The sequence below is a fragment of the Acanthopagrus latus genome, chromosome 19, assembly GCF_904848185.1.
Source record: "Acanthopagrus latus isolate v.2019 chromosome 19, fAcaLat1.1, whole genome shotgun sequence".
In the NCBI taxonomy this organism is placed as follows: domain Eukaryota; kingdom Metazoa; phylum Chordata; class Actinopteri; order Spariformes; family Sparidae; genus Acanthopagrus; species Acanthopagrus latus.
In genome coordinates this window covers 12,589,291-12,616,902 of record NC_051057.1, presented here as the reverse complement: position 1 = coordinate 12,616,902, position 27,612 = coordinate 12,589,291, and the positions used below count along the sequence as shown (strand labels likewise).

General features: G+C 44.4%; 1 protein-coding gene across 4 annotated transcripts in view; it reads left to right on the top strand.

Moving 5' to 3' along the window:
* The first annotated feature begins 8,220 nt into the window (after positions 1-8,220).
* Positions 8,221-27,612, top strand: part of neto1l (neuropilin (NRP) and tolloid (TLL)-like 1, like) — a 70,325-nt gene continuing 50,933 nt past the window's right edge. For 2 of the 4 annotated variants that reach the window (XM_037079746.1, XM_037079744.1), the window contains exons 1-4: positions 8,222-9,427; positions 10,226-10,282; positions 10,400-10,534; positions 10,959-11,207. In XM_037079746.1, the coding sequence (XP_036935641.1) occupies positions 9,400-9,427; positions 10,226-10,282; positions 10,400-10,534; positions 10,959-11,207 (469 nt within the window). In that variant the 5' untranslated portion in view covers positions 8,222-9,399. Of the gene's footprint in view, positions 9,428-10,225; positions 10,283-10,399; positions 10,535-10,958; positions 11,208-27,612 lie in introns of all 4 variants that reach the window. The other 2 variants (XM_037079742.1, XM_037079743.1) reach the window with 2 other exon arrangements.

Genomic DNA, 27,612 nt, shown 5'->3' with positions numbered 1-27,612 from the left:
TCTGCTTCACACTGAATTCAAGCCAAATTCCAGCTTTGAGGATGCTCACATCTATATGCAAACCTTACTTACGTCTGTATTTGCATCCATGAGGTCTAAACACACACACGCACAAGTTGGATCTGAGTTGGTATGGGCCTGTGAAGCACCTCCTAGGCTTACTCCCTGTGGTCTGCTGCTGGCTAAGCCTCTGTTAATTTCACTAACCACCTTGGCCATCTTCTCCACAGTCATCATTAATCATCTCCTCTCCTCTCCTCTCCTCTCCACCCTTCCCCCACACACCCTCTTCTCTACTTTCCCCTCTCCACAGTATCTTTTCCGCTCTCTTCTGCTGTCTAGTGCTCCAGCGTTTGTGCGAGAGCTGCAGCGATGAGATAACACGAGCAGGCCTAATGGCAAGAATGCAATAAAGTTGACAAAGAAGCTCGCCCATACAAATTATGCAGATAATGCGCCACTACGCTGCTGTGGAACTATAAAACCATCTACACCAAGAATAAAACACATATATGTTTTTACATGACATCTTCGTTATGGAGGTCTTTAAAGGCTGCGGACTAAGATGTCGACGGGTACACAAATCTAAGCCTCCAGCTTTCTCACTCATTATAATTAATGACATACACTGATATGATGTTATGTTCCTGAGCTGCAGAGGCATGAAACAGACCTGATCTATAGCCTCATTCAGAGAAAGACCTTGAGGCAGAAGAATAATTTACCATCACCCAACATGACACTATAGCATCCATTTGGTGTTGTGAGATGGATGTTTCTTTATATATAATGAAAGCTATTTTACATACCAGACACATATATATGGTATAGAACAGAAAACGGGATCAAAAATGGTTTAATTCAGACGAGAGATGACAGAAAGAATCATCCGCAGCATCTCATGAAGTGTACATGGTAAGAGATCAGGGCAATATGGCACGAGCCCCCTCTTTGATGAATTATTGAACCGCCATATTGCAACATTTGGGCAGGCCTGTGATTCACCCACGAATCCATATGCCGCCGTGTCCTTTTGTTTTCTGTTGTGTTTGAAACAAATGCACGTGAAGGCATCAAGTTTTTCAGCTCATTTGCTCTGAAATCTGCCAAATTGTTTACACCACAAATGCACAGAAGGGGAAGGCAGCTGTCTCTCCTAAAATTTACATCGATGTGATATATCTTTTTTACAACGGCGTTTGTAGCACAACAGCACCTAAATGATGTTCGTGTTTTGTCTTTTTTTTCTGTTGGATACTGCCACAACAAAGACCATCCTTAACGCCTTTATCTATGCTGAAGGACGCGACGGCGGCACGACGCCATCCCGGCTGTGTGTGCTTTTAGATGCCCGCGTTCTGCAAGCAACCCATTAACGCCAGCCAGCCGCTTTCTCAACAATGGCAAAGCACGGCAATCATTTTTTTAGCTCGCTGCTAGCTGAAACGATCAATGACAACAATATCCAACACCTGCTTATAACAAGTAGAGCATACATACTGAAACAGTGAAACATTTTAAACATAACAAAACATTTCTATTTTGTGTCAAAGATTATTACGACTTCATCTAAATGGCTTTCTAACTAAGTGCCGAACTCTTGAGATTAAACTTCAATAAAGTTTGTGCAGAACTTTGCTCTTTTGCTTAGACACAATCATGTCTTCCATTGTAGACATTTACTGCTGCCCTGTGCCCCAGAAAACTGAATTTGTCACACATCAATGACTCGACTTCACATACCAATGGGTAGGTTAGGACTATTTCACATCGCACAGCCTCTGGCCCAGCAGTGCCTGTCAGGGAGATGAGAAAAAGCTCTTGCTGGAAAGTCAAGTTATGTTACCTAACTTAAAAGAAAGTGAATGCAGTTTGCATGATACAGTCAATTCTTTATTTCCACATTTTTATTCCTCACAACCCAAATCTCCCGTATGATCCTGACTCATTTCCCCAAAGTATGCTTCACTGTGACATTTTCAAAAGGCAACATCACTTACTGCAGTTCAACTGAATGAAATGTACCATGCTGTACAAACTTGGAGGTAACAGACTGAGTGACGAACGGAGCGGGGATGTTTAAGGTTGAGAGGATCTCACCAGCCATGCTGCTTCTCCAAACATTGGGGCCAATATAAAAGGTCATCTCTCACCACTACACACAGCCCACCTGGCATTTTGGTGGAAATGATCTCTATCCCTGCCAGCCTACAGTGGGGCGCCTCGAGCGCAGGGCAGGGGACGGATAATGTTTTCACACCTCCACAGAAGGTGCAGAGCAAGTGTGAATTAAATTATACGCCTGTTTTTCGTCATTTTTATAAACAGTGACATTGAATTTTTGTTGAGGTCATTTTCGCAATTGACCTTTCAGTAATCCTGTCTGTTATTAATAATGTTTCTACACCTGTTTAGCTGTCCCTTCATAATATGCATACATGAATCTGCTGGGCCAGATAATATACCTAGCAGTGTACTTAAAAGAAATTGGGCGAGTCAGCTGCCTGATGTTATTACTGACATTTTTTAAATCTCTGTTCCGTCCTTCCTCAAGACAGACTTCATCATCCCTGAGCCTAAAAAGTGTGCCGCCCTGTGACACACTCATCCTGATGAAGTGCTCTGAGAATCTGGATCTCCGGGACGTCAAAGACACAATCCTTGACAGCCTGCCCTCCACTCAGTCTTCACACACCCGGAGAATTAGAACACCTACATCCTAATGCCGTCCAGCTCAGTGCTGGATACAATCTCACCCATGATGCTGATTGGAAAACTTCACACTCCGGGCTTGAGTACCACACTGTGCAATTGGATATTGGACTTCCTCACAAACAGACCTGAGAGAGCTCAGATTGGCAGTCACACCTCCTCTACTTTAGTGCCTAACACTGGAGCCCCCCAGGGTCGTGTGCTCAGCCCCCTCCTGTTCACACTGTTTGCCCATGACTGCACTCCCAGACATTAGGAGGACTCTATAGTGAAGTATGCATATAAATAACAGTATTCATATCGGGAGGGAATACACAATGTTGCAGAGTGGTGCAGAGAGAGTAATCTACTGCTCAACATCAGCAAAACAAAAGCACTGATTGGTGATTTTAGAAAAAAAGGAGGCAAAGACACTCACCCCTGTCTAAATAAGTGGAGCTGAGGTGGAGCAGGTGAACAGTTTTTCTTTTTCTATCACTGTCATCACACATGACCACCTTTGTTAAAAAAAAAAAAGGCAGAAAAAATGTTCTCCTTCCTGTGGAAACTTAGGAAGGCTGTGTTCCGCAACCAGGTTGTGATCAACTTTAACAGAGGAGAAATAGAAAACATCCCGACTGGAAACATAACAAAATGGCATGGTTTGTGCACAGCCCACAAGAAGAGGTAAATAAAACTGTCTGAAACATCATTGGTAGCCAAAGACTATCATAGTATCAGTGATATCAGTCAAGTGATAGGAACCAAGGAATACTAAAAGACAACATCCATCCCAGCCACAGTCTGTGGAAAAAAATATAGTGTGACTTGTTTTCCACACGTGGAGAAAGCTTGGCTGGTCTGCTGTGCTTTGTTACAGTTGCTAAGCTATGATTAGACAACCACTGTTCCAGATGGGGTTTGACTAATTGTCAGTTGCGATGAATTTTCTAATAAATACAATTAAAATTCACATCATATCAGCAGCACTATTATTTTGAAAAGCATCTGATTTGAACCGTGGCCTCTAGACGCCATAAATAAACAGAGGGCTGATTCAGTGTCAGCTATAATTCTGGCTTCGCTCCCCCAGCCTCAATCCAAAAAAAGTGTGTGTCAGTGGCAGTATGACATCAGCCCTCCCATCGGGGGTGTTATGGCCCACAGAGTGTCTGTGGCACCCCCCCCACCAAGTGGTTAATGAGGTCAAATGACGAATTACACGCTCAGTTTACCGCAGGAGCTCAGGGCCTCATACTCAGAGGGTATGTTAGTCCAAATCCAGAACACCTGTGAAGCAGCAGCACGTCATTGTTTCCATCATGCTGGATCATATGGACGGGTGGAGGAAGTGAAAGACATCCAGGGGAAGGATGAAGACAAAAGATCTGCTGAAAAGTGTTAAAAGAAATAGCCCTTTTCACATAACTCCTCTCCGCACGATAACTAGAGCGGAAATCTGCAGACCAGGCGTAGCAATTCAGCAGACGTTTAGGTTCATAGCCAGTGCAGCTGCCCCTCTTGGGCTGAGATTAATTGCTGGATGGATAAAGCCACAGTGATTGACAGATGAGTTGCGGCATTGAAGAGACATGAGAGAGATGAATGTGGAGCAGTTCAAAGTGAAATTTGCACTCGCGACTTTGAATTCCTCAAAAGAAAGTACGCCGGAATCAAACATTTGGACTTTATCTTGTAAAAAAATATGACTTCGGCTTCATCGGCGTCACCAACACGGGGCTGATTTATAGATGTCACAGGTGTCTGGGGTTTTGTTCCGACTCTGCAATCATTTGCAGACATTTTTGACAGCCGGTATAAAAATGTCTGACAACCCAGAACCTTAAAAAAGAACATACTTAAAAAAGAACATACTCGGGCTGCTCTGCTGTGCATCCATGCAGTATTAAGTGACTCCATGGCAGTATGTACAGTTACTTTATCACCTGAAGGACATGTTGTTCATGTCGCCTTCAAGCTGTAAATGTGATAAAGGTGACAAAGCACATTTGACCTTCTGGAGGTTCTACAACACACACGGACTGTGTGAACACATAATGAAGAGGCGAGTGACAGAAAGCCTCTCCTGAGCTTTCATCACGCTACAGTCAGCGTGCAGCCATAACAGCCTCCTCATGCAGTCACATCAACATTTCAGCTCTAACCATTACTGTTACAGCAGCATGTACCTTTACCCTCACAGGCTGAAAAGATGAGTCATCCAATCAAAGTTGATCAACAAATCTGTTTAAAATCTTTTTATTTTAAGAAAGAAATCACAGGATCCAACATTTAAAATGGGGCTATTTACTGGTTATATACAGAAGAAGCACTTTCATGATATCAAACGCACAGTATTTAAGTACTGCCACTCGGGATCTCTCAGTTAAAACAATGAAAACAGTCAAATTGAGTTTGATGACATTGCGAAGTAGCATGGGATCATGGGAGTTGTTGCCTTCACTGTTGTACAACTGTTGCTGCCAAAGAAAATCTGCCTGGAATGACAAAAATATTTCTGATGTTGTGGCGTATATGCGTTATCTACTGAAGCGAGTTGGTCCAAAGATCTTCCTGAGCCAGCAGTGTATACTGGTGTTGTGTGGCTAACCGAGCTAACTACCTAGTTATGTAGCAGCACTGAGGGTTAAATTGATTTTAGACAAAAATTTTACACACAATATCTTTAACTGGGGCTATTTCTTTTTGATGTTTTCTTACATTTTTAGACCATACAAACTGATTTAACTGAGAAAATAATTGGCAGAATATTCAGTAATCATCAGTTGCATCCCAACTATAATGCCATTCCACAATATTAGTATTTTTCTTCTTCACAACAGTTGCACCACTGGTGAAAATGCATCTTGTTTTTCCGACTCTGAGAAGTTTTTGTGTCAAATACAGTTCACTTTAACCGTGTGTCCATCTGATTTTTCACACCTTCCCTCATTTTTGCACAATATAAGACGCTCCGCCACTTTAAATGGAGAGAGTGAGAGTGAGAGCGAGCGCAGGCTTAAAATGGCATGCTGTATTGCAGACTAAACAAAGGCGCCCCGACAGAAATGAAGCCACAGGTAGTTTTCCGGGGCTATCATCTGATGGAATTATTTCCACACTGGCTCCAGGTGCAGGGCCGGGATAAAGACAGTCAATCACCAGAGACCCAGACAGCTAATGTAGCATAAAGAGCAGCTCAAAAATGTGCCCGTGGTCGGAGCGACCCTTTTCTTGTAACTGGGTCTTGCTTAATGAACTACAAGGCGCCTTGAATGACAAATAAATTGTGTTTATTTTAGGCCAACAAACTGCTCAATGCATCACTAATAAGGTTAATTTGAGTCCCACTGGGCAGGAGGCATTAGCCTAAGTGTTTATCCGCTTTAGCGCTGTCCCCTGTTAGACTGACAAAAAGAGACAGTGCTGGCAGTGTCATTAGAATGACACTAAGTAGAAGGTGAACGCCCAATTTACCCGTCAAGTCTGAGTCAAACGAACAGGATGCAATCGTGAGCAACTCTCCGGTTTGTGTATGCGAGAAGACGATGTACTTGTTGTGACTGTTGTCCTGCATGTTTTACAGGAAGTGAAGCCCGTGAGCCTCTGGGAAAATAGCCAGGGTGACTGTAGCAAGGAAGCTGAAGCTGGACCGGCAGCATTAATGTGATTTATTGGACGTCCTTTTTCCTCTGACAATCAAACTCAGCTCAAACTCTGTCGGCCTGCTGCTGCTTTCTAGGGTGCAATTTGTATAAACATGGACCAATTTCACTGTTTCCTGAATGAGTACCAACTGAAAGGACAATGGAAAGTTTCATCCGGAGGGACATCAGACTGTATTTCTATAGCTTCAGTGACAACCAATCAGCTTCCATTAGACAACAGCTAACATTAGCGTTCAACCAAATTCTAGCTAACATTACTGAAAAGGCTTCAATTAATTCAAAATTCTCAACTTGTTGGATTACCTGAGTTGACACAACTCACAGCCTTTTTTTTTAGCTACTCACACAAAATGGCTGCCGTGCCAATAAGGTCTATTGAAGATAAAACAGCAAAGGTGTACAGTACTGATTTCTTTATTTGTCTGTGTGCTGTACATATGTATTGTCCCTGGCCTCGATGTCCCATTTCCCCTCAAACTGATTGCAATTACAAGTGTAGCTTGGGGCCGACACAGCACATCACTTATCTCTGGCCAAACGATAGCCTTCATAATTTAAAAAATGGCGGACTTTGAGACTGCTCTTGAATGCATTACCCCCCCCGAGATGCTCCCAGCGTTCAGTCAAACAGACAGTTTATACATGCCGGAGAGCTAAAACCGGAGGCTGCTGTTAAATTCACCAGGGCTACTGTTGCATACAGTGCACCAGATAAGCCTCATTTGAATAATTCCCATATAGCCCCGCCGCTTTATCTCCGAGTTTACCCATCAGAAACGTGTGGTGCCGTGCTTATAAAGTTGTCAGACAGCGCCGCAGCAGCACCACTGTAAATCAATAACGAGCTTCGAGCACTGCATTGTATTTTTGGCGCAGATATTACCGACATCCTTCCCCAGACTTTAAGATCTATAATGGGCTTTTGCCTTTGCAGACAGAAAAAAAATTGACATTTTAAATTCTTTCTGGCCGTCTCCTTTTGTTGTGTTTGTGAAATTTGAGAGAAAGGCGGAGCGGGGGCCCCTCGCCGCCACGCTGCAGGCTTCAAGCTTCATGGGACTTGATTGTGCAAGTAGCAAGAAAGTGACTGGCTAAGCTCCAGATTTCACGTTGAGGGGGTCCAAATCCCAAGTCCATTAAATAACTCTGTATAACAGATTAGCGGGAGCCTATTAGGTGAAAAGAGTTCCGAGATTTCCCCCACTCCCACATGGATTCTCGGAGTCAGCGTGGCGTCCGCATTACCTGCTATAAAAACCCTCCACTTTTGGAGTGGTGAGTAAGAGGCCAATCTCTGGGACAGGATGTAATTAAGAGGAGGACGTTGGAGACGATAGCAGGTCTTTATCTTGGAAATCTCAAGAGACTGGGGGAGAGAGGACAGACAAAGTCACTGTACTCAAGTCCGTCATGGGCATAACAAGCATCCACTACCAAGGCGGTTGTGTGTTTTTAAGCCGATCCAAACGCTAACCAGTGACATTAGTGTGCACACAGAGGGGGGAGTGGAGCCAGTCCAAGACTTGCCTCTGCTCTGCAGCAGGAGTATCTGAAGATGGATATTGTCTGCTGGGTGCCAAGACTATTTTTGGGAGCCCGAGCCCCTGACTTGTCCCTGGGCACCCTCTGATCAGCTTTGTCATCAGGTGTGTGAGGGTGACTACACACTGCAAGCACACACACACACACACACACACACACACACACACACACACACCCTGATACTCACACATCAGGAAAAAGTAGAGTGTGTGTGTGTGTGTGGGGGGGGGGGGGGGGTGGACACTTGAATGCAGCTTCTCCACCTACTTCACTGCTCTCCGTTCCTTTAATTGGAGAGTCCTGTTGCCATGTTGTACTTGTACACATAAAAAACTGGAGTCTTTATGTGGTTTTGGCAAAAAAAACAAAACAAAAAAACCCCCCAAAAAACCAAAGCTTTAACAGTGGATGAGCAAAACCAGGATGAGAGACAGGCTCTGATGGAGACGCATGTTCGATTCCTCTCCTGCTGCCGCTTGCTCATCATTGCTCATCTCATTGCCTCTCCATGTTCAAACACCAGCTCTGCCTCCTCTACTTTTGTAAATTGCGCGCTCACGTGTGTTTGGGGATGGAGTCCTATCCTGGAGAAGTTTTTGCAAAACGCGTGCGGCAAAAAGCGCGTGAGGACTGAGCGGGAAGAGGAGGAGGAGGACGAGGAGGACTAGGAGGAGGACTAGGAGGAGGAGGAGGAGGAGGAGGAGGAGGAGGGAGAGATTATACATTAACTCCTGCTGGCTGCGGGGACTCTCCAGTTGAGAGAAGCCAAGACAGACGCAGACGGACACGCAAGAGGGATGCGCTCGCAGCAACACTGACCGCTTTCTTTTCCTTTCTTTTTTTTCCTTTTTCTTTTCCTTTCTTTTATGAAGAAAGCGACACATGAAAGCCGAACGAGAATCCACTTGATTCGTCTCGGACGTCTTTTTTCCCCGGCGGATCTTTACGCACCAGAGGAGAGGAGAGCGAGAAACGCTGCAGAGATGAGTGTTGCGCGGTTCCCCCCGCTCCTGAAGGACCCCCTCTCCTGATAAAGGGACCGAAAGAGGACAAAAAGCAAAGGCTGTCCATGATATTTTCCAAAAAGAAGACTGCAAAGGTGGAGCGGTTGGTGGAGGGCTGATGACGGGACTATTAATCCTTTCAGTGCACCAAAGGCACCAAAGGGTTTTAGAAACGCTTGGATGGAAATCGGGCGAGTGTTTAGAACTGTTTTTGGTTTTATATGAAACTGGTGATTAGTTGATGAGACACATCTGCACGGATTTCCTTTTTTCTTTCTTTTTTCTTCTTCTTCTCTTTTCCTTCCAGTCCCAGCTGAAGATTTCTCACGAAGAAGGGAAGTCGTTTGACGCGAGGTTGCGTCGCATGGTGTGAAAACTCTCCTCCTCACATACCTTGTTTTTTTTTTTTGTCCTTCTTTTTTTTCTCTTCTTCAAGTATTCCACGATCTAAATGGAATTAGTTGAGCCTGAAGCCGTTTGTGAAAGGAACAGACATGGTACATGGGCACAGCTTCCATCACGGTAAGATCATCGTCGCCGCTCTTTCGAGCTCGCACGAAAAAAAAAAAAAAAAAAAAAAAAAAAAGTATAGTGATCCTTGAATATGAGAGCAACAGATCAGAACTGAGAGCAGAAAAAAAAGCAGAATAGTGATTTCCTGGCGTGAGCACAACTGCCAGGAGGTGTCACACAGCACAGACATGCTGCATCCTGCAACCTGTAAACTCACTGTTGAAGGTCACACTGTAAGTTTTTGAATTTTAAAAAAGGATGTAATTTTTTTTATATTGTTTTCTTGGAGAGCATACTCATTCATTCAACTGCTTTGTGTGAACTCGTGATGGAAATATCTCGGTTATCATTTTGAATCGTATTTTTATGCAGTTTTATCAAGTAGTTCTTAAAAACGCTGTTTTTTTTAAACAGAGTCTGGTGCAGGCTTATTGCGGATGAAAGTCATAGGTGTGCAAAAAGTTACAATTCAGGCGGACAGGTGATGCTTTGCGTTTTTGTTTTGTTTTGTTTTGGAGTCTGTAAGCACTGCAAATGCTTTTATTCTTTATGTTACAGATAATAGAGATCCCCATTGTTGATAATCTATTTATAAAAAATTGCCCTTTGTTGTGACTAATTTAAGTATTGTGTGCTGTTTCCTGGACAGCTTTAGCATTAGCATAGCATTGGTGTACAGCACATGAAATCCACTCTGACTCAACCCTCCCCCTGCTGAAATCAAGCAGTGCACACACCAGAGACAACAACAGGAAAAAAAACACACATCATCAAAAATGTATTTTTTGTTTTTTTGTTGTTTTACAGTTGTTGCAAGTCTTCTCATACTTGGGTTGTCTGGGGCAACAAGGAAGGATACAGCAGGTAAATCTCCATCGCCCGCAGTCGTGCATCTTTGACTCCCTGAACGCCCATCCCCTGCTTCAGAGCTCTAATCCCTCACTTTTTACCTCTCTGTCTTTTATGCTGCGCATGTTTCAGTGAAAAACAACTCTGGAGTGAAGCCTGCAGGTCAATGTGGAACGTGGGTGAAGGAACCGGAAGGAGGGCTCTTCACGTCTCCCAACTACCCAAACAAATACCCCCCAGACACAGAGTGTGTTTACATCCTTGAAGGTAAATATTCTCTTCAGGCGTGGCGTGGCGGTGAGAAAAAAGGCGAGGAGATCAGGCAATTTATTTACCTGGAGCTGGAGCAGTCCTGGGGTTATCCTGGAGGGGGGGGCTGATGAGATGTATTGGCGTGTGAGAGACAGTGAGAGGCTACTTCAGGCTGCTGTTTTTCAAATTGAGAGCTGAGTTGTGATTGATCAGAGAAGATAATAAGGTTAAAAGAATCACCGATGTGCGTGCAGAAGCTGGAGCCCATCACGGCTCCGGTGTTTTAGAGATGAACTGACTAACAGCCAGGGTCGGGTATTGAACGCGTGGGCGTGCTGATAATGAAACAAGCAGAAACGTTCGTCAGTGGAAAAGCATGACTAATATCTCACTCCCTTGCCTGGTGCTAGGTGGTAATTATTTGCATTGTGTCTTCCAGCCCCCCCAAGGCAGTGCATCGATCTGCACTTCGAGGAGACTTATTCAATCGAGTCCTCTTGGGAATGTAAATTTGACAACATCGAGGTCCGGGATGGACCGTTTGGCTTCTCCCCAATGCTCGGACGCTACTGTGGCCAGCACAGCCCGCCCGATATCAGGAGTAGCGGCCGATATCTGTGGATAAAATTTGTTACGGACGGCGAGCTGGAAGCGGTGGGATTTTCGGCGAGTTACAACTTCACTGCAGGTACGGTTCTCGTGGTTGTTTCTCCCTTCCTTCCCCTGCTCTTGTCAGTTCATGTCCCCCCCCACATCCTCCGTAACCATGTTACATAGCTCACAACAGCGAGGCTCCAAATGAATAACAAACATCATCCAGGGAACTCGCCCGTGTGGGAGCCTTCTCGCAGTTTTATCGATTGTCTGTCTGCACACACTCACCATTTCCATTGGCAATATGCTGTCATTGGCTGGGACAGTCTTGTGTTATTTCTTGTTTTTTCTCTCTTCCCTATTGGAGTGATGTGGAGCAGTGTCAGGGGTTTTTTTTTTTCAGTTCAGCAGCACCGCTTCTCGGTTTGCAGGGGGCCCGAAAGAGGCAGCAAACTAATGGGTATTGTCGAACACAATCGTGGCTATTACGGTTGTGTGTAAAACACTGGCTTCTTTAATTTGCCTCGTCTTTGGTTGAGGATCCCATTACTGGAGCGGCGTGAGGATTGATGACAAGGAATCAGGGCACGGCCGTGATTTAATATTCCTTCACCTACACTTGACTGGTTTTAATAACACTGTCAACTTTTTTCAGCGCGTTCGAGGCTTGAAAGGCACGGTGCCAGGGAAACACGAGCAGCGTGCCAATTTGTCTCCACATCCGCTGCACCTTCAGGGATATTTTACCGCTGGAGATTTAAGTGTGTCATTGTTTATATGAGGGACGCTTACGCGGTGCATCGACCTCTCATCCGAGAAACATGCTACTAGCTGCGGGGATACTGAAAAGAGGTGAAGAGGGAGTATGGATTTACCTCTCAAGGCTTTTGTGCGCATGTTCATGGGAAATTAGGGTGAAGAAGAGCCGTCAATGGCACTGAAATCTACTGAGGGGTGAAGTGAAGGACTTCATCACATGGGTTGTTAAGCAGAAGCACTTCTTCTCTTCTGATATCTGTCAGAGAAAGTCAATGTAAAACTACACGAAGGTAAAACCGGAGGAGTTCTAAAGAAGAAAAAAAAACCGCGGAGCACAAAGAAAGCAAACCATGAATTGACAGTGTCAGGTGTGGATATTCCCTGTGTTATGGATATTTCCTTCTGCCAAGGCATGGATCCATAATCCTGCAGCTATGTCACACACGTCAGGTGCTCTGCCAGCTTTGATTTAAAGTTTTATTCGGAAATACACCATGTATTGTGGGTTTTTTGATGCTCTGTAGCAGCAGTGCTACAGTAAGTCACTTAGTAACTACTCTAATGTACAGCAAGCGTAACTGAGCTGAACATTTACCGGACACTAAAATCATCGCTTGCATGGCAGTTGGCGTGTGAACCGGCTAACACTAGCCTGTCCTGGTCCAAAGCTCGAACTATTTCTAAAAGGAGCACTTTAAGGTCTAGTGCGAATGATTTAGGGAGACGTGGGGGCTGAAATGGAATATGATATGTATGATTGTGTGTAATTATTAAAAAGATCCAGGATTCCCAGTGAAGTGAGGACTAGATAGCAAAGTTGCAATCTCTAATGGATTTGACTAAATTGCATCACACTGTAACTTCCAAAATACATAAATATAATAACTACACAAGAAGGATCAATTGCTCCCTCCGGCCCTGACAGTCGTAGATGGAGAATCGGGACCACGTGTTTTTTCTTTCTGTAACACGCAGTTGAAGTGTTGTTTGCCCCCACCCGCTTCTCTCGGGAGTCTCATTGAAAACTTGCGGAAAGGGAGAGAGGGTAGGAAAAAAAAGCTCTGCCTCTCAACTTGACAGGAAATATCTGTGGCATATGATTTACATAATTAAAGAAGATTAAAGTCCTGAATTCACTCGGCTTGATACTCGGAAAATCTGGCTGTGTGAATAGCGCCTCACATCTGCAGCTGCTCGGCTAACCGCGTTAATTCGCGCAGCCCTCGCCCGATGAATGGGAGAGTGGGGGGGTGACAAAAAAAGAGGCAACAAAGGTGCCATGAATCAGCTCCTCTTACTCTCTCTGCTCAGTCATTTTAGGAGCGGAGAGATAAAAACTCTGCTGCCTCTCCTTCACATTCTGCCAGTGTCCTTTCAGAGCCTCGCGCTCTTGATGACTAATACGGTTAGTACAGCCGCCAGTGAATGGATGAAGCGGTGACTGGAATCTCACAATATCCGGTATCGTTTGATTATACGTCGAGGAGCTTCAGCCGAGCACTTACAGCCTGCGAAGGCCATGCATTTAATTTAAATGTGGCTTTGGAGGAAGGAAGAGATGCTGCTGGAGAGGCTCTAGAGATGAGAAGTGAACTTGGCTGCAGAAGCGATATGATGCGCAATTTACTTGTCAAACAAATTACACCCAGATGCCTCAAAGTTTTGTTTTGGTCTTCTTGTGTCACAGAAACTTTTTTTTCTTTTCTTTTTTTTACACCAGTCCTTTTATCCTTCCACAGAATACGCCATACCTTGTTTTTGCACGGGTTCTAAAGTTGAAAATCATGCGTCTAAATGTATTTCTGTTGAATTAAATCAGCTACGACGAGAATGTGTAGCAGCTGAGTGAGGATCCGTGCACGAATAGCTCACCGGGCTGTGGAGTCCGTCTGGCAGGCTGCATGCGTGACTCACTTTAGTTACCTGACTGAAGGAGTGTAGCTCACTCTGTAGTCAGGAAATACCTCTGCCTGTCAAACAAGTGTGGACTCCCGAGTGAGTCATCGTCCCAGCTCGTGCAGCTCTCTATAGGCGCCATCCTAACACTGAAAAATACTTTTTTCCTTACATTCCTTACGTTATGAAAGAAGTGTCTATACAACCCTCCCAAAATGACTTGCGCTACAGAATTTAAGCTACTCATTCCAAAACTATTTGGAAAGTCCAGAAGAGCCACCAGATTGTATCATTTTATTTCCTTTTAAGTTGGCCAGGTGCTAAACCAGAAGTTAGCCCGCTAGTTAGCTCGCTTGGTCAGCAGAAGTCTCTAGCGGGCATGCTCTATGGACCACACAACACGGAAGATCAGGGTAGTTTAACATCCAGGAAGTCCAGCTTTTTTGGTTTTTGGAACCGGTCATTGTCTAGGTTAAGCTAAGGTAACTGGTTGTTGACACTGACTCTACTTTTACTGCAGTGACATGGAAGTGGAGCTGAACATCACATCTAATTATTGCCAAGAAAATGAGTAAACCTGTTAAAAAAAAAAAAAACGTTTAACTCTTCTTTTCAGCGCACATCGATGCACTGTTATTGAGTGTGTCTACCACCACCATGCTAGAGTTCATGGTGGAGCAATGATTTAGAAGTGGTCACTTGAGCAAGTGTGTATCTGCTTTTTTCATTAGTGTGGTGATTCAAATGGAAAACGTACACATGTGAAGTTCCCTCCCCTATATTCACATCATATCTGAAGGTCAGTGACGAGGCTTTTTTCCAGAAGCAGTCTTATAGTATAGACACACAAAACTGCTGTAGAATAGCTGAAAACAGGATGTGTGTGTGTTTGGGGAGGGATTGCTGTCTTGAGAAACCATTGTGTGCACATTTCTGTGTGTTTTGTGTGTGTGCAAGTCTGTGGGGGAATTTGAGCAGCATTCTGCTTTTCAGGTCGTCCTAGGGCGCTGTGACCTTAGCACCCTGTGGACCGGTAGATTAAGTGGTGTTTCAGCACCTTAAGCCAAAGCCAGAGCAAATAAAAGGCTGCAACTTCCCCCGCCTCCTGCACTAAGATCGTTGGCTCTCTGCAGAGCCAAGACCCGCCAGTGAGGCAGATGCTGCTGTATAGAGGATCAGACTGAATTTGTGCTTTTCCTTGATCCAAAGACCTGTGATTTATTGCTCCTTCACTGCATGCATTGTGTGGGGAGGGGATGTACACACACAGTATGCTTATAGGGCTGATTAGGGCTGCAGCTACTTCTTTTGTGGCTCTGTGGACACATTTGAACAAGAAGCTATGTTGCTCCGAGAAAAATTACGCAAATGAATTGGATTTGTGTCGTTGCTAGTTGATAATCTACACATTTGGTTAAGAGGTTGTGGGGAATGGTTTGTCAAGATGCATTCATTTGTCATTTTAATGAGAAAATGATGCAGATTTTGCCGAACACAAACTAATATTCATCACCAGGGCAAACAACTGATCTCTATTTTGAAATGTGAAAAAGAAACTGGTCAGCATGCAGTTCCTTCCCTCCACCTTCACTTCCTCTGTATGTTTTATGACTAATGACTAATGAGTCTATGATAAAGATGACACTGATTGATCTGCCTTATAGCTCAACTGAGCTCTAAGTGGACCGAGAATCTTTGTGCGATGAAGTGACTCAAATGGCATTTAAGATTATGACTGGGATAGGATATATGGGCCTATCATAATGGAGGCAGGGCCATGAGATTGAACCTAGATGGGCTCAAACTGGAAAATTGGAAATTGAACTGTGGAGATCGAATCTACGCTCGTGGACTTTGGCGGACGGCGCCACCGCTGGAGCCGGACAGAAAGTTCAGCGACTTCCCGGGTTTCACATCTACCTCCAGAGTCATTCGCCAGTGGCAACACCCGACATTTAAAGGTTTGAGCTGCTTTCTGTTGATTGGCACCCTCTGAATTTGCAGAATGGTGTTTGACAAAGTCATTGACATTCACGGGACTGGCAGGAAGCATGTGGTATTTCATGATGGTTTTCATTTGCTGGATTTTTAGGGCAGAATTTAACACAAACCTAAGTAATAAGATGAGACAGCGGTACCTAGAGAGTTAGATCTGAGGCTCTTACTCTGAAATCTCAATTTAATAACAGACGGGATAAATGAGAAATCCAGCTGAGCATCATTCAAGTGTTTTGCTATCTTGGTATTTTACTTTGTTGGAAAAGTGTGCATATATTTTTTGACAATAACGTAAGATGGTGAATACCAAGTGAAGCAGTGAAGCAGTTCAAAATTGTGATGAAACAAAGGAAAAATAGAGTGACAATTACCTAGTACATAGAGTACAGTTGTGCTTCTGTCATTGAGGAACAGATAGTCTTGACAGGTATTTGCTTTAATATCAGTCAGGTCACATAACAGATGACTGACAGTTCTCTCCTGGTTGGTAACCTAAGTCTTTCATACTTCTGATTGGATGATTGTGCCAACTGCCAGATATTAAGGAAAAACGTATATATTCTTTCAAGCTGCTTACTGAGAAGTTACCGACATTTAAACAGACGTCCTGCAGTGTAAACTGAGCTTGTGAGATGCAGCCTGGGTCCTTCTCTTGTGACATCTCTCAACCTTAATCCATTAAAAACATTGTCAAAACGTTGTCCCACACCGGTACAGCACCCCAGGCACTCAGAGCAGAATTTAATTTTCCATGGCCCAACACTGGTCGAGGTTCAGAATCACAAAGGAGCACAGAGGAAAGGTAGATGGAATTCATGAGTGGAAGTGGAAGAGAGGAGTCTCATGTGGCGCAGGGCCGGGCGATTCGCTGAATTTTACTTTTCAATTACAGTTCTGGCTTTCAACTGTTATGAAAACGGAATAATCAAGACACAACGCAGCTGTTTGCAGCATGCGTGGTGATGAGTTTTTGTGTCTATTAGTGGCTTTGTAAGATTTAAAGCTGTTGTATGACAATGGAGACACGAAAGGAAAGAAGGTTTCAGTGCTGTGCTGTACGACAGGCTACAGAGCAGCTGTATTTCATCCTCTGCACTCCGCCATTAAAGAAAGAGCTTAAATTTTAATGACTTTTTTGACCCGGATGAGTCGGCATCTGACCCGGTGATAGCCATTAATTATAAATATAATCATTATATAGAAATAGCCAATCTTCTTCCTGATGGTCTCACTTCTGTAGGTCATAGAGGCGTCGGCATTAAATGGTTTTAGTTTTAATGGTTTAAATTCCACGTAGTACATTAAAATAAGTCCTTATGTTTGTTATGTTATATAATATTACTATATATTAACATTTTGTGTTGTTTTTTGAGTTGAATTATATTTAAAGGTCAAAGAAATTGACTGTTAAAAAGAGTAATCACGTTACATCACTGTAATTTCAGTAATTTCAGTATTTAACCAATAAATAATTAATAAATAATCGTTTGAATTATTTTAACCATCATTGAGCATCCATAATGTGGTGCAATCTCTGGCGTGTTCCCTAGATCTCAGGGAGGAAAGTGCGTTTGCCTGAGTGAGTTGATAAATCACAAAAAATAAAGATCCTCCTTCCAATGTTTTGCTCTAATGCTCATTGTCATTAGTGCTCCCTACAGTGTGAGCAACGTTCTCTCTGGGAGTTTTCTCCCTGATTGTTTGTTGCCGCCTACTGTTTCTCTGATCATCCGATGGTCTTCAACCGAGAAAATATGTTGAGTGTAGGTGAGTTCCCCCTGTGTGACTTATTTCAACTGTAAAAAGCTGATAGCGGTTTGGACGAAGGAACGTGTATTTGAAGAAACAGGCTCTCTCTCTTTTTAGAATCCCTTTGTGAAACACCTGGCGTTGTGTGTTTTTGATTCCTGGCTGCCTACATCGGCATCATATCAAAAAGAAATCCCCTGCACTCGAAAAGAATGACATTTGCTGCATTTGAGCCCGGCCGAAGACGCCCTTCCCTCCACACTGCCTCTGTTTTAGCAAAATGGGATGGATGGTAGCGAGTTAGCATTGCAGGCACACCTCTTGCAGCTGGGAAAGAGGTCGATCGCACCCCTCGCTCTCCTCACTCATCTCTCTGTCTCTCGTTTTCTCAACGAACACTGCCTCTTTTCTTCTCTCCTCGACATCCCTGGGCTCATGCTCTCTGTGTGTTATTCACCAGACCCATGTGAAGGGAGACGTCCACGCATATGTTTTTTTAAATGCTTTCTGTGGTGCTGCAGGAAATTCAGGTTTTGCAACTATAAAATGCCCACATTAAAAAGGGGTAGTTCAAGTTTATCACAACCTGTTTCCTGTTTCTCATAGCTTTCTTATTATTATTTCTACTTGGAATTAAAACATTGTACCTACCAAGTTAATAGCAGGGATCTGTGAATGTGGCAACATTGCTAAAAAAAAAAAAAAAAAAAAAAAGTAGTAAGGGCCAAGAAACACACATAAAAATGACTTATACATTATATTCTTTTAGGCATGAACAGGCCATCAGTGCCCAATTACCTTCAGCATTAAAAAATAATTAATTTAAATGTTATTGCCATCAGTTCCAACACACAAATTGGCTTTGTTGACCAATAGCAAATAAATAAAAATCCTTTGTTGAAGTGATGTTTAAAAAAAAATACAGAAGTCAGTGGTATAACTGAGCTACATGTCTTGAAACTGTGAATTCATTTAGCAAGCAAGCTAAGTTATTGAGACCGACTAGCATGTTCAGCATGTTAGCAGTTAGCTAGCCAGCTACATTAACAGTACCTGTGAGTTGTTAGACCATAACAGCGGACACTTAGTCGTAGCTTATGTGTTGCATCATATCATTTAATAACGTATGATGTTGAAGTGTGATTTGTAAAACGTCAGGAGACAGGTGTCAGTGATTATTGCAATTGACGAGCAAGATGGTGTTTCTGGCCAGCTAGTATGTTAGCAGTGAGCTAGCTTGGAGTGTGGTTGGTAAATAGTTAAGAGACAGGAGTCAGTGGTTCTAATTGAGCTAAGTGTCATGAAATATTGGAATTATTTACCAACCAAACTAAAGCCATCTCGATTGACTAGCACCAGCACGCCAGCGGGACAATCCGCGGGACATGTGGGTAAAACTTCCCGTGATTCACTCTGGTATACTTTCTTCTCTTCCTCTTCCTGTCCTACTTCTACTTTCCTTGACTCGTGTCCTGCCCCTCCTCTGACTTCACACCTCGCTCCTTCCTGCCCGGCGGAGAAGTCCCGGCACAAAATGTTCACCAGCTTATCAGACAGCAAGCCGTCACTCGGGGGACAACCAGTCAAGAGTTTATCGCTCCGCGGGAACTTACCTCGCCGTCCAACAGGATGGCTGATATTTATGTCCTTTGGCTGTTTCAGCGGCTCCCAGCCAATTACCCTGCAGATCAATCAGTAGCTCAGCCTGCCTCCTGCTTCCATCCTCTGTGGCAGTTTGTTAGCCAGGCCTGCTGTTCAGCTACAGATGCTGTGGGGGTCAGGGCACCGCTCCGTTGTAGCTGGAAGCCTGCAGTAATGTAAACCATGCTGGGTTGTGGGGGTTTTTATTGTGGCCTGGTCTGGGAATTGGAGTGAATGTGTTGCAAGTGTACGTGTTTGTATCCAGTGTACACACACGCACACACACCATATGTACAAATACCCACGGGTAATTACAGTATAGTGTGTGTACGTGTGTGTTCGTGTGTGTGTGTTTGTGTGCGCCATGCATCGCTCCAATCTGTGGCACAATCTTGGCTGCGTTCCTCTTCAAACCCCCGTGTCCTTCCTGTGCTACATCCACAATGGAGCGACCTATTGTGTATTCACACGGTGTTCACATCATTAAACACATGATACATATGGTCCTCACTCTCAGAACTGCATTTGAAATTAGCTGTGTTGTTTTAAGTGCACGTTTTTTTTCTTCTTCTTCTTTTTTCCCTTCCACTCCCGTCCCCTGTAAGGTATAACAGCTCGCCTAGGGCTCTTTGTTTCATTAGCCTATCGCCGTGGTGGATCCTTGGCTGTCATGCTGAGAGCCTGACTCTCTCCATTACGCTGTATTAGAGCGGCCATGAGATTGAGCTGTGTGTTTTATCTCTGCACACATTAGGGCTTTGGCCCCGTCGAAAATGTCTTGAAGAATTATTCTCTTCAGAGTTGATTGAAAAGGTCTTTTCAGTTTTTTTTTTGTTTTTTTTTGGAAGGTGAATGAGGTTTGTTTGCTCATCGCTCCTGATTTGTACCTCTGATTTCAAAGGACACCGCGGAGCAGCTTTGCTCGCCGCGCTTGACGGGTTTTGTTTTCATCTTCCCATCAGTGGGAATACGTCCTGAGGGGAGCACCCGTATTAACATACAGGGATAAAAAAGTCTGAAAATCATCTGAAAAGGAGTGCGAGTGATTAATGTTCTGTTTCTGTTGCGCACACCGCTCCCTTCCATCCTCTTTGGCGGTGGATTGGACTCCCAGCTTATCATTTGAGAGCAAATTTCAAAGGGGACCTAAATCACATTTGGCATCGGGGTAATCTAATAGGTAATGGCAAGGTTTTGTTTTGTCGCTGGGAGAACGATGTCAACAATGAAGGAGCGCAAGACCATGATGGGATTATGAAATGTGGAATCTGAGTAATCCCCACAACATTTCCAAACGATAAAACAGTTGTGGATTCGAGCAGACGCCCGCAACTATATATAATGCCCCCGTATAGGAAATGACTTGATGGCACATTACGTTAAATGAAAGTGCAGCTTGTGTCGTATACCAGCTGTCCCATCGTATATACTGTCGGAGGGTTAATGCATATCATTACCGCTTGATAGGCTTATAGAAAAGCCATGACGAGTGGTTTATGTTCTACAACTGACTCTCTGGCTCCTCTCATGCTATCATCTTCTGTTTATTCTTGGCCTCAACCAAGCAAGATGTACTCAGTGTAATAATGGAACCTACTTGCTGAACAGAAAGAAGTCTGTGCCGGGTTGGGAGAGGTGGTTGTGAAGTGAGGCCTGATTTTGCGCCTCATTCGTAACCATAATAGACCATATTCACAAGGCGGCCATTTTCCTCAAACACCAGGCTGGTGGTGGGAGGCTGAAATGCTGGGATGATGTTATACTGCTGTGTTCCAGCCGTGCAACACGGGGACTCAAATTAGGGGTACTAATAGATATTTCACCACTTCCTGATGGAAAGATGACGGATAATTTGAATCAGGCAGGACAGAGGTAAACCAACATACCTTGTAGTCCCATTAACTAACGTTCCAGGTTGATCATAAACTGAAAAGATGACCGAGACACCGAGCCATATTTCAAAATAAAATGTCTTACAGTGTTGCACTATACAACAGGTAAGGCATAAATTAATTTTTAAAATATCAAAACACACCTAGACATTAAAACATGCAGGATTTAGTCAAACAACAATGTTATCAATCACTTAGCAATTGATCATCGACTGAAAAGATGATGAATAGTGAGAATTTTGAGGGACATCGGGCCATATTTGAAAATAAAACCACATATTTCATAACCCATTAGCTAACATTAGCATTCAGTCACATCCTAGCTAACGTGACTTTTTGATTACATTTGCTTAAATAAATGTGTCCAAGGTATCTGTTGGTGTTTTACAATTAATTTACACTTCCCCTGTCATATCTACTTGAACGCAATCAAACAGCAACATTAGCTTGGAAGGGGCTGAATGCTAACGCTAGTTGTTATCTAGGGGGACGTGCGACCTGGAACACCGCTGTCTACACTGGAGCTTCCTGTCCTGACCGTGAAGTCGGAAGGAAATGGCCGCTGGGTGAATATGGCTTACGGTAGAATTTCCAGGCTAAGTTTTCCACAAAATAAAGATCAGCTTGGTCGTCCGCCCCCTACAGTGTTTTCCTCCGTCTTTTTAAAGGATCTTTATAGCCCTCAGAGGAACCATCATGTGAGCTTGCAGGCTGCTGCCAAACAGTTCCTTCAGGACAGACCAGGTGAAATTTGAATGTTTACTCTCTGGCGTCCCTAAAGGTGCGCGTGGTTGACATTTAGCTTCCTGCAGGCATGAGACAGATTGTGTGATGTCCTGTGCAGTTGCTTCATTTCACCTCCAGCCCTTTTTCGCTGAAGGTGTCAAGCGTCTGCTCAGCTCTGAAACTTTGAGTCACGAAAGGCTGAAAGAAAGTGTCAAGATGACAACATAACAAACAGGAACCCGTCCCTGGCGAGGTGTTGCTTTCCATCAGCCCCTTTTTTTTTTTTTCTGGCACGTTCTGTCTTCTTTCGTCCTTGTCAGAGCTCAAATTGCTCATCCATCTGTGATTATTGAGGTGCGGGGGAAGGGTGCGGAAGAACACTTTTTTTTTTTTTATTTCCTTCTAGGTTCACTGACTGTACACCAATGGAGTCCGGCAAGTCAATTAAGATCATCTTCTTCCGTTGGGCGACCGCAGCCCTTCTGGCAGATTGCCGAGAGCAAGGACCTGGAAGAAGTCAGGAAGTCGATCATGTGTGTTCATCTCTGTTTCTCACTCAAACAAACACCAACAGCCCCCTCTGAGCAGCGTGGCCTCGCTGGCATTTCATTTTCCATTTGGCAAGCTCGATTAATCACAGCGCTCCTATACAATGCGACGCACGTGGCCACCCATCGCTGCTGGCTCTCATTATTCCCCTGCGCGGGAGAATGCACGGGCCACGGGAGGGAGGGAGCGAGGCAGAGGAAGAGGAACACCGCGGTAACTCCACCGCATGCACTGCATACGGCGATACAAGGGGGGGAAGAAAAGAAAAGGGAGGGAAGAATTCAGCGATACAGAGAAAGATTTGGATTGCTGTGAATAGGTTGCGGCTGCGCTGTGAGGAGGACTGATAAAAGATTGGTGCGGCTCCATGTCCCCTCAAGGCTCTGCTTCCATCTGAATATTCATTGAGCTGACACCGGCTTTTCTCGCCACCGTCTATAAAAAGGATGCCAATTGGCTTTTTACCTTGTGGCCTCGAATAAGCGCCTAACATGCATACAAACGACTCCTCGTGACACGCGGACGCGCATCGTGATTTCCACACTTCCCGAAAAACAGCCTCGAAAACAGCTTTAAACTGCCCTCACAGTTTGCCCCGTGTGCATTTTAGATTGCCGCGCTCGAAAAAGAACACATTACCGCGGCGAATAATGTGTTTTTACGTGACAGTTGGGTGGCTTTCAAATCTCGGGGATTGACACTTAGACTCGGCGACTTTATCTTCTCTCATGCATGCGCCGCGATTGATTCGTCGTTCTGTAAAATGAAATATCTGATCTGCTGTTGGGGGGAGTGCAAATTATTAAGGGAAATCCTTTGGTTTGTCATAAAAAAAAGTTGATTATTCATCCGTTCAGCACATTTCCATCATTCTAATTCCATTATGTGCTCCTGGAATCGTTGCTTTGCACAGGACAGAAGCGCTCTTTGGTGACATCGCTGAACCCGAATCTGTTTTGTTTTTTTTCTGGGAAACCTAATGCAACATCCTTCACACGACATTCACCGTCTATGTAGAAGGCAGCCAGAGCCACCCTCTGGCTGCACCTGAATGGACAGACGCCACTCCCTGTGACTGCTTGGGTCAAGGATGCAAAGCTGGGAAGCGTTGTGTGGCCTCATGTCAGATGGCGCCCATGCGAGACAGATGGACAAGTGTTAACAAGCCAGTGTCCTTAACTTAAACCCACGTCACAGCACCGTGCCTGGAAAAAAGGGGTGGAAGTGAACGTGTCTGCCCAGGTGTTGTGTTTCCATCACAGCCGCTGAACACCCAGCAAATGCCAATTGCATCAAAGGCAAAAAGCCAGAAGTTAGTGGGTGGTTTTTGTCCGGTTTGAAAGGAGGAATGCCGCCATACATGCGCAAAAAACAAGGCCGCTCTTATTTTGGCATCCTCGTGCGCCAGAGAGGACATCTCTCATCCAGTGCTTGAGTCGAGCAGGATTTCAGCTGGGGGCAAACTACTCAAATCTGTATGCTACTCCTAATCCCTGCACACAAACACAGACATGCACGCCGGACCTCCACTGAGCAGCTACATCAGTTCATATCAAAAAATCCTTTTCATTTTGTACTCCAGTTTATTTGCAGAGGTTGTGTGTGTGTGTGTGTGTGTGTGTGTGTGTGCTGGCTGCAAACACAGGCATGTATGTAAGCAGGAGAGTGAAATCAGGTGAGATTCATCTTCATGTGGAATAAAGGCACAGAGGACAGGGTTGTACACGCCTCCCCTCAAAAAATACTTATTCACAGCCACCCCTCGCCATGTACAGCAATCTTAAATATTCAGGCATAATCCTTTTGAGGCTCTTCTGGTAAGATGTAGAAATCAAGTGAGATTGAAATCACCATCCCTTCCCTGGATAGCTGTGTGCCACGAGGACATGATTTTCTTTTTCTTAAATTAGAAAAGATTAGGTTGAATCTGTGGGGCTCGGCTCAGAATTTTGTCGCCCTCTGGGCAACATTTTATTTCCTGGTATTTCGAAAGTCTGCCAACTTTACCTTCTGATTTAGTTGATACTTCGCAGTCTCCCTCTAACTCTCTGTCTCTTTGTTATCGGAGGGGATAATATGTGCGCGGGTGCTGCTGGCTTTGCCGGTGATTCATAAGCGGGTAAGATAATTTGTCTTCGTGCGAGAGGAACCTCACTTAGGACTTCAGAGATCTTGGACTTGCTCTCCTGCTGTGCTGGCCACTGTGTGAAACCGGAATTCCATCTGAAACCGCATTCCACCACACACACACACACGCACACACACAGCATTACATTTATTGTGTTTGTAATCACACATCCATGAACTAATCTCCTCTGCCACAGCATTCATTTCACCGCAGTGCAGAGTAAGGTAAGAGGGCCTTAATAAGAATTACAGGGTCATACATCAGATGGAGAAATAAAGAAATGTGGGAGACGGCGGTGGGATTAGGTTTAAACCTCCCCTAAAAAAGAACTTGTTGTGTGTTCGTGGCTTATAGCAGAGATTGACTGTGATCAGGAGGGAAGTCTGACTCATTGATTGTATCGTGCTTTGCCTCTGAAGAGGCGAGGCTTTGTGGAAACTTAGATTGGGTGGAGAAAAAGCTCCACGAAAATGCTTGAATGCAGTGTGCGGAGAGGAGGCGTGGCTCAAATATTCATTTGCTCCGGGGTGAGGTGGATCTCCTGGCACACAACTTGTCAAGCGTTGAAACAAAGGGTGAGGCTTCCTCATACTGTTGCAAAGTGTTCTGCTGTATTATTATTATTATTAGTAGTAGTAGTAGTATTATTATGAGTGAGCAAGGACTTTTCAATCTGAGCCATTGTTGACCAACATTATATGTGTAATTCATGGTACAATGCAAACAAGATCAAAATATGATTCATCTCTCACCATTAAATGCCTTACATGTGTTTTTCAAGGTCCCATGAGAGGAACCAAAAGGGGGCGGGACTCTCCAAAATGTGATTGAATAGAGAACTGTAAACGGCAACAACCAGATTTTTAATATATCGACTTAAAAAGTGCTTTTACGGAGTCAAGCTGGAGAAAAAAAAAAAGAACAGCTGCACTTCTGTGTCCCAAGATTGTGGAAACAAGCGTGATTGTTTGGGCAACCCAGATAGCAAAACGGTTGAGGCACAATCTGGCCCACACCAGACGTGTTAATCCGGCCCATACTGGCCGAAATCTGGGCTAAATCCAGCCCACCAGAGTGGCACAGACTGGGGCCAGTTCTGGTGTATTCGGCCCACTCTTGACGGACGTGTGGCCATGTTATGGCCTGCTCGTGGCTCAGATCTGGCAAACAGGAGTGGACCACCCGAGTGCCGTCTTCATTCCACATGGTATATGGGCTGGATGAAGGTGACGGGGGTTTGCTTACAAAGCTGCTATTTTTATCATGAAATGTTACGTTGAAATGTGCAGAAGAGGCATTATCTAAATCATAACAGATATCTTAACTGTAGCAAACACCTTAATGTACATTTCAAATATTTTCCATCCACTTGCCGGACAGATGACATGTCACGGAGGCAAAATCTGAAGCCTGAAATCCCCAAATTGACCTATGCCTAAAAAAGTGGTGTTTTCCCCCGCTGTGCCCGGCCTTAAAGACAACTTTCCACACACACTTGCCCTTTTTCAGCAGCGAGGGCCAATCGCAATGAAGTTGTGACGATGTGAGTTGTAAGAGTTCTGGAATTGAAGGAGCCTCCGCTTTAAACGGAAAACGTGACAGCTAGCAGACACCGAAATGCTCACCCTGTTGAATTCGATGCATTTAAATACGAAACATGCTGTGGAAGGCATCACCGTCAGCGTAGTTTGAAAGTGTATGTGTTTTTTTTTCTCCAGGTGTTTGCAGTTCAGCATCATCCAGCCACGCTCAACAGCGAAGGAAAGCATTTGCACAGCGAGCGTTTGTGTTAATTTGTTTGGCACAGCTTGTGTTTTATGCCTCAAAATCTCTTTTGGGTGTCCTCAGCTCGATCTTGATTGGGATTTGGGGTTTTTTTGTTTTTTTTTTTTCATTTCATTAAATGTGAGGAGGATTTCATCAGCTCGAGGCTACAGTTTGCCCGGAGGTTCAAAAGATGCTGTGCAGCAGCAGAAGCGATGTGTTTTTCCCTCCACAAACTAACAGATGGGATTATACGATAGGCATTAGATACCCGAGCGACAAGAGTTTTACGCGAGGGCAGACTGTGTCAACCCATGAGTCCGTCTCTTGCTCCAAAGGTTTTATCACATGTTTTGTAACATAGCGGGTTGCCATCGCGTCTTAATCGCCTTTTTTCCCACCTGCCATTGCACCTTTTTTTTTTTTTTCTTTTGAGCAATCTGTGCAGCGGCGTGATTAGCCGGCGCACCGAACAGCAGCGTTTCATTACATCGGAGTGAGATCTTTATTTGATCCATCTCCTTTCAGCACATTTCCCTGTTAATACCCCTTCTGATGTCTGATTCAGAACTCTTCCAGTAATGCGCCTGCAACCCCCACCCACACACACACGCAGGCACACACACACACACACACACACACACACACACCCTCTACCAGACACAAAAAGCCAATTTGAGAAAATTAAAAATCTTTTAAAAGGACGTAGCTATCTCGCCCCCTTTTGCGACGGACATTTTTATGTAACTCAATTGATGCATGACTGCCTCCATTAACTTCTGATCCCTAAGTTGGTATAAATACTCTTTTCAATTTAGATAGTGGCGAGCGGTGAATGGGGCGTTTTGCGTTGGCGCGCATGTAGAGTGCCGACCTCCGCCAGGCTTCCTGGCGAATCATTCATTCTCTGGTGATCGAGCTCGCGTTCGCCCACGGCGGGGCACCCAGCCGTCTCCGGTGACGTGGAGATGTGCATCTCCCCGGGTCCTTTATGCTGACTAAAGCCCGAAAATTGTGTATTTAAATCTTTTTTTGTGACACAAACCCTGGTGCCATGATCTTGATTCCTTTCGCTCGTCTCAATCAATTTGCCGTCTCTTTTTCTGTAAGCAGATGCCAGTTATTTATCCTCTCATCAGTCATCCTCTCCGCTCACTCACTCAGAATTTATGCAGTGTCGACGCAACCTTGTAATTTTTTTTTTTTGCCCTCGCCCCACCCCTCTGAGGCTCATAGCCTGTAAGTGTGTGTGAGAAAGAGGAAGTGGAGGAGAGAGAGAAAGAGAGAGAGAGAGAGAGCGAAGGGAGAGAGAGAGGAACACTCTAATAGGGTTTATCAAAGTCAACCTGAATACTCTAACAGTCTGGGCCTGGACATCAAAGCCTAGTCTCCACTCC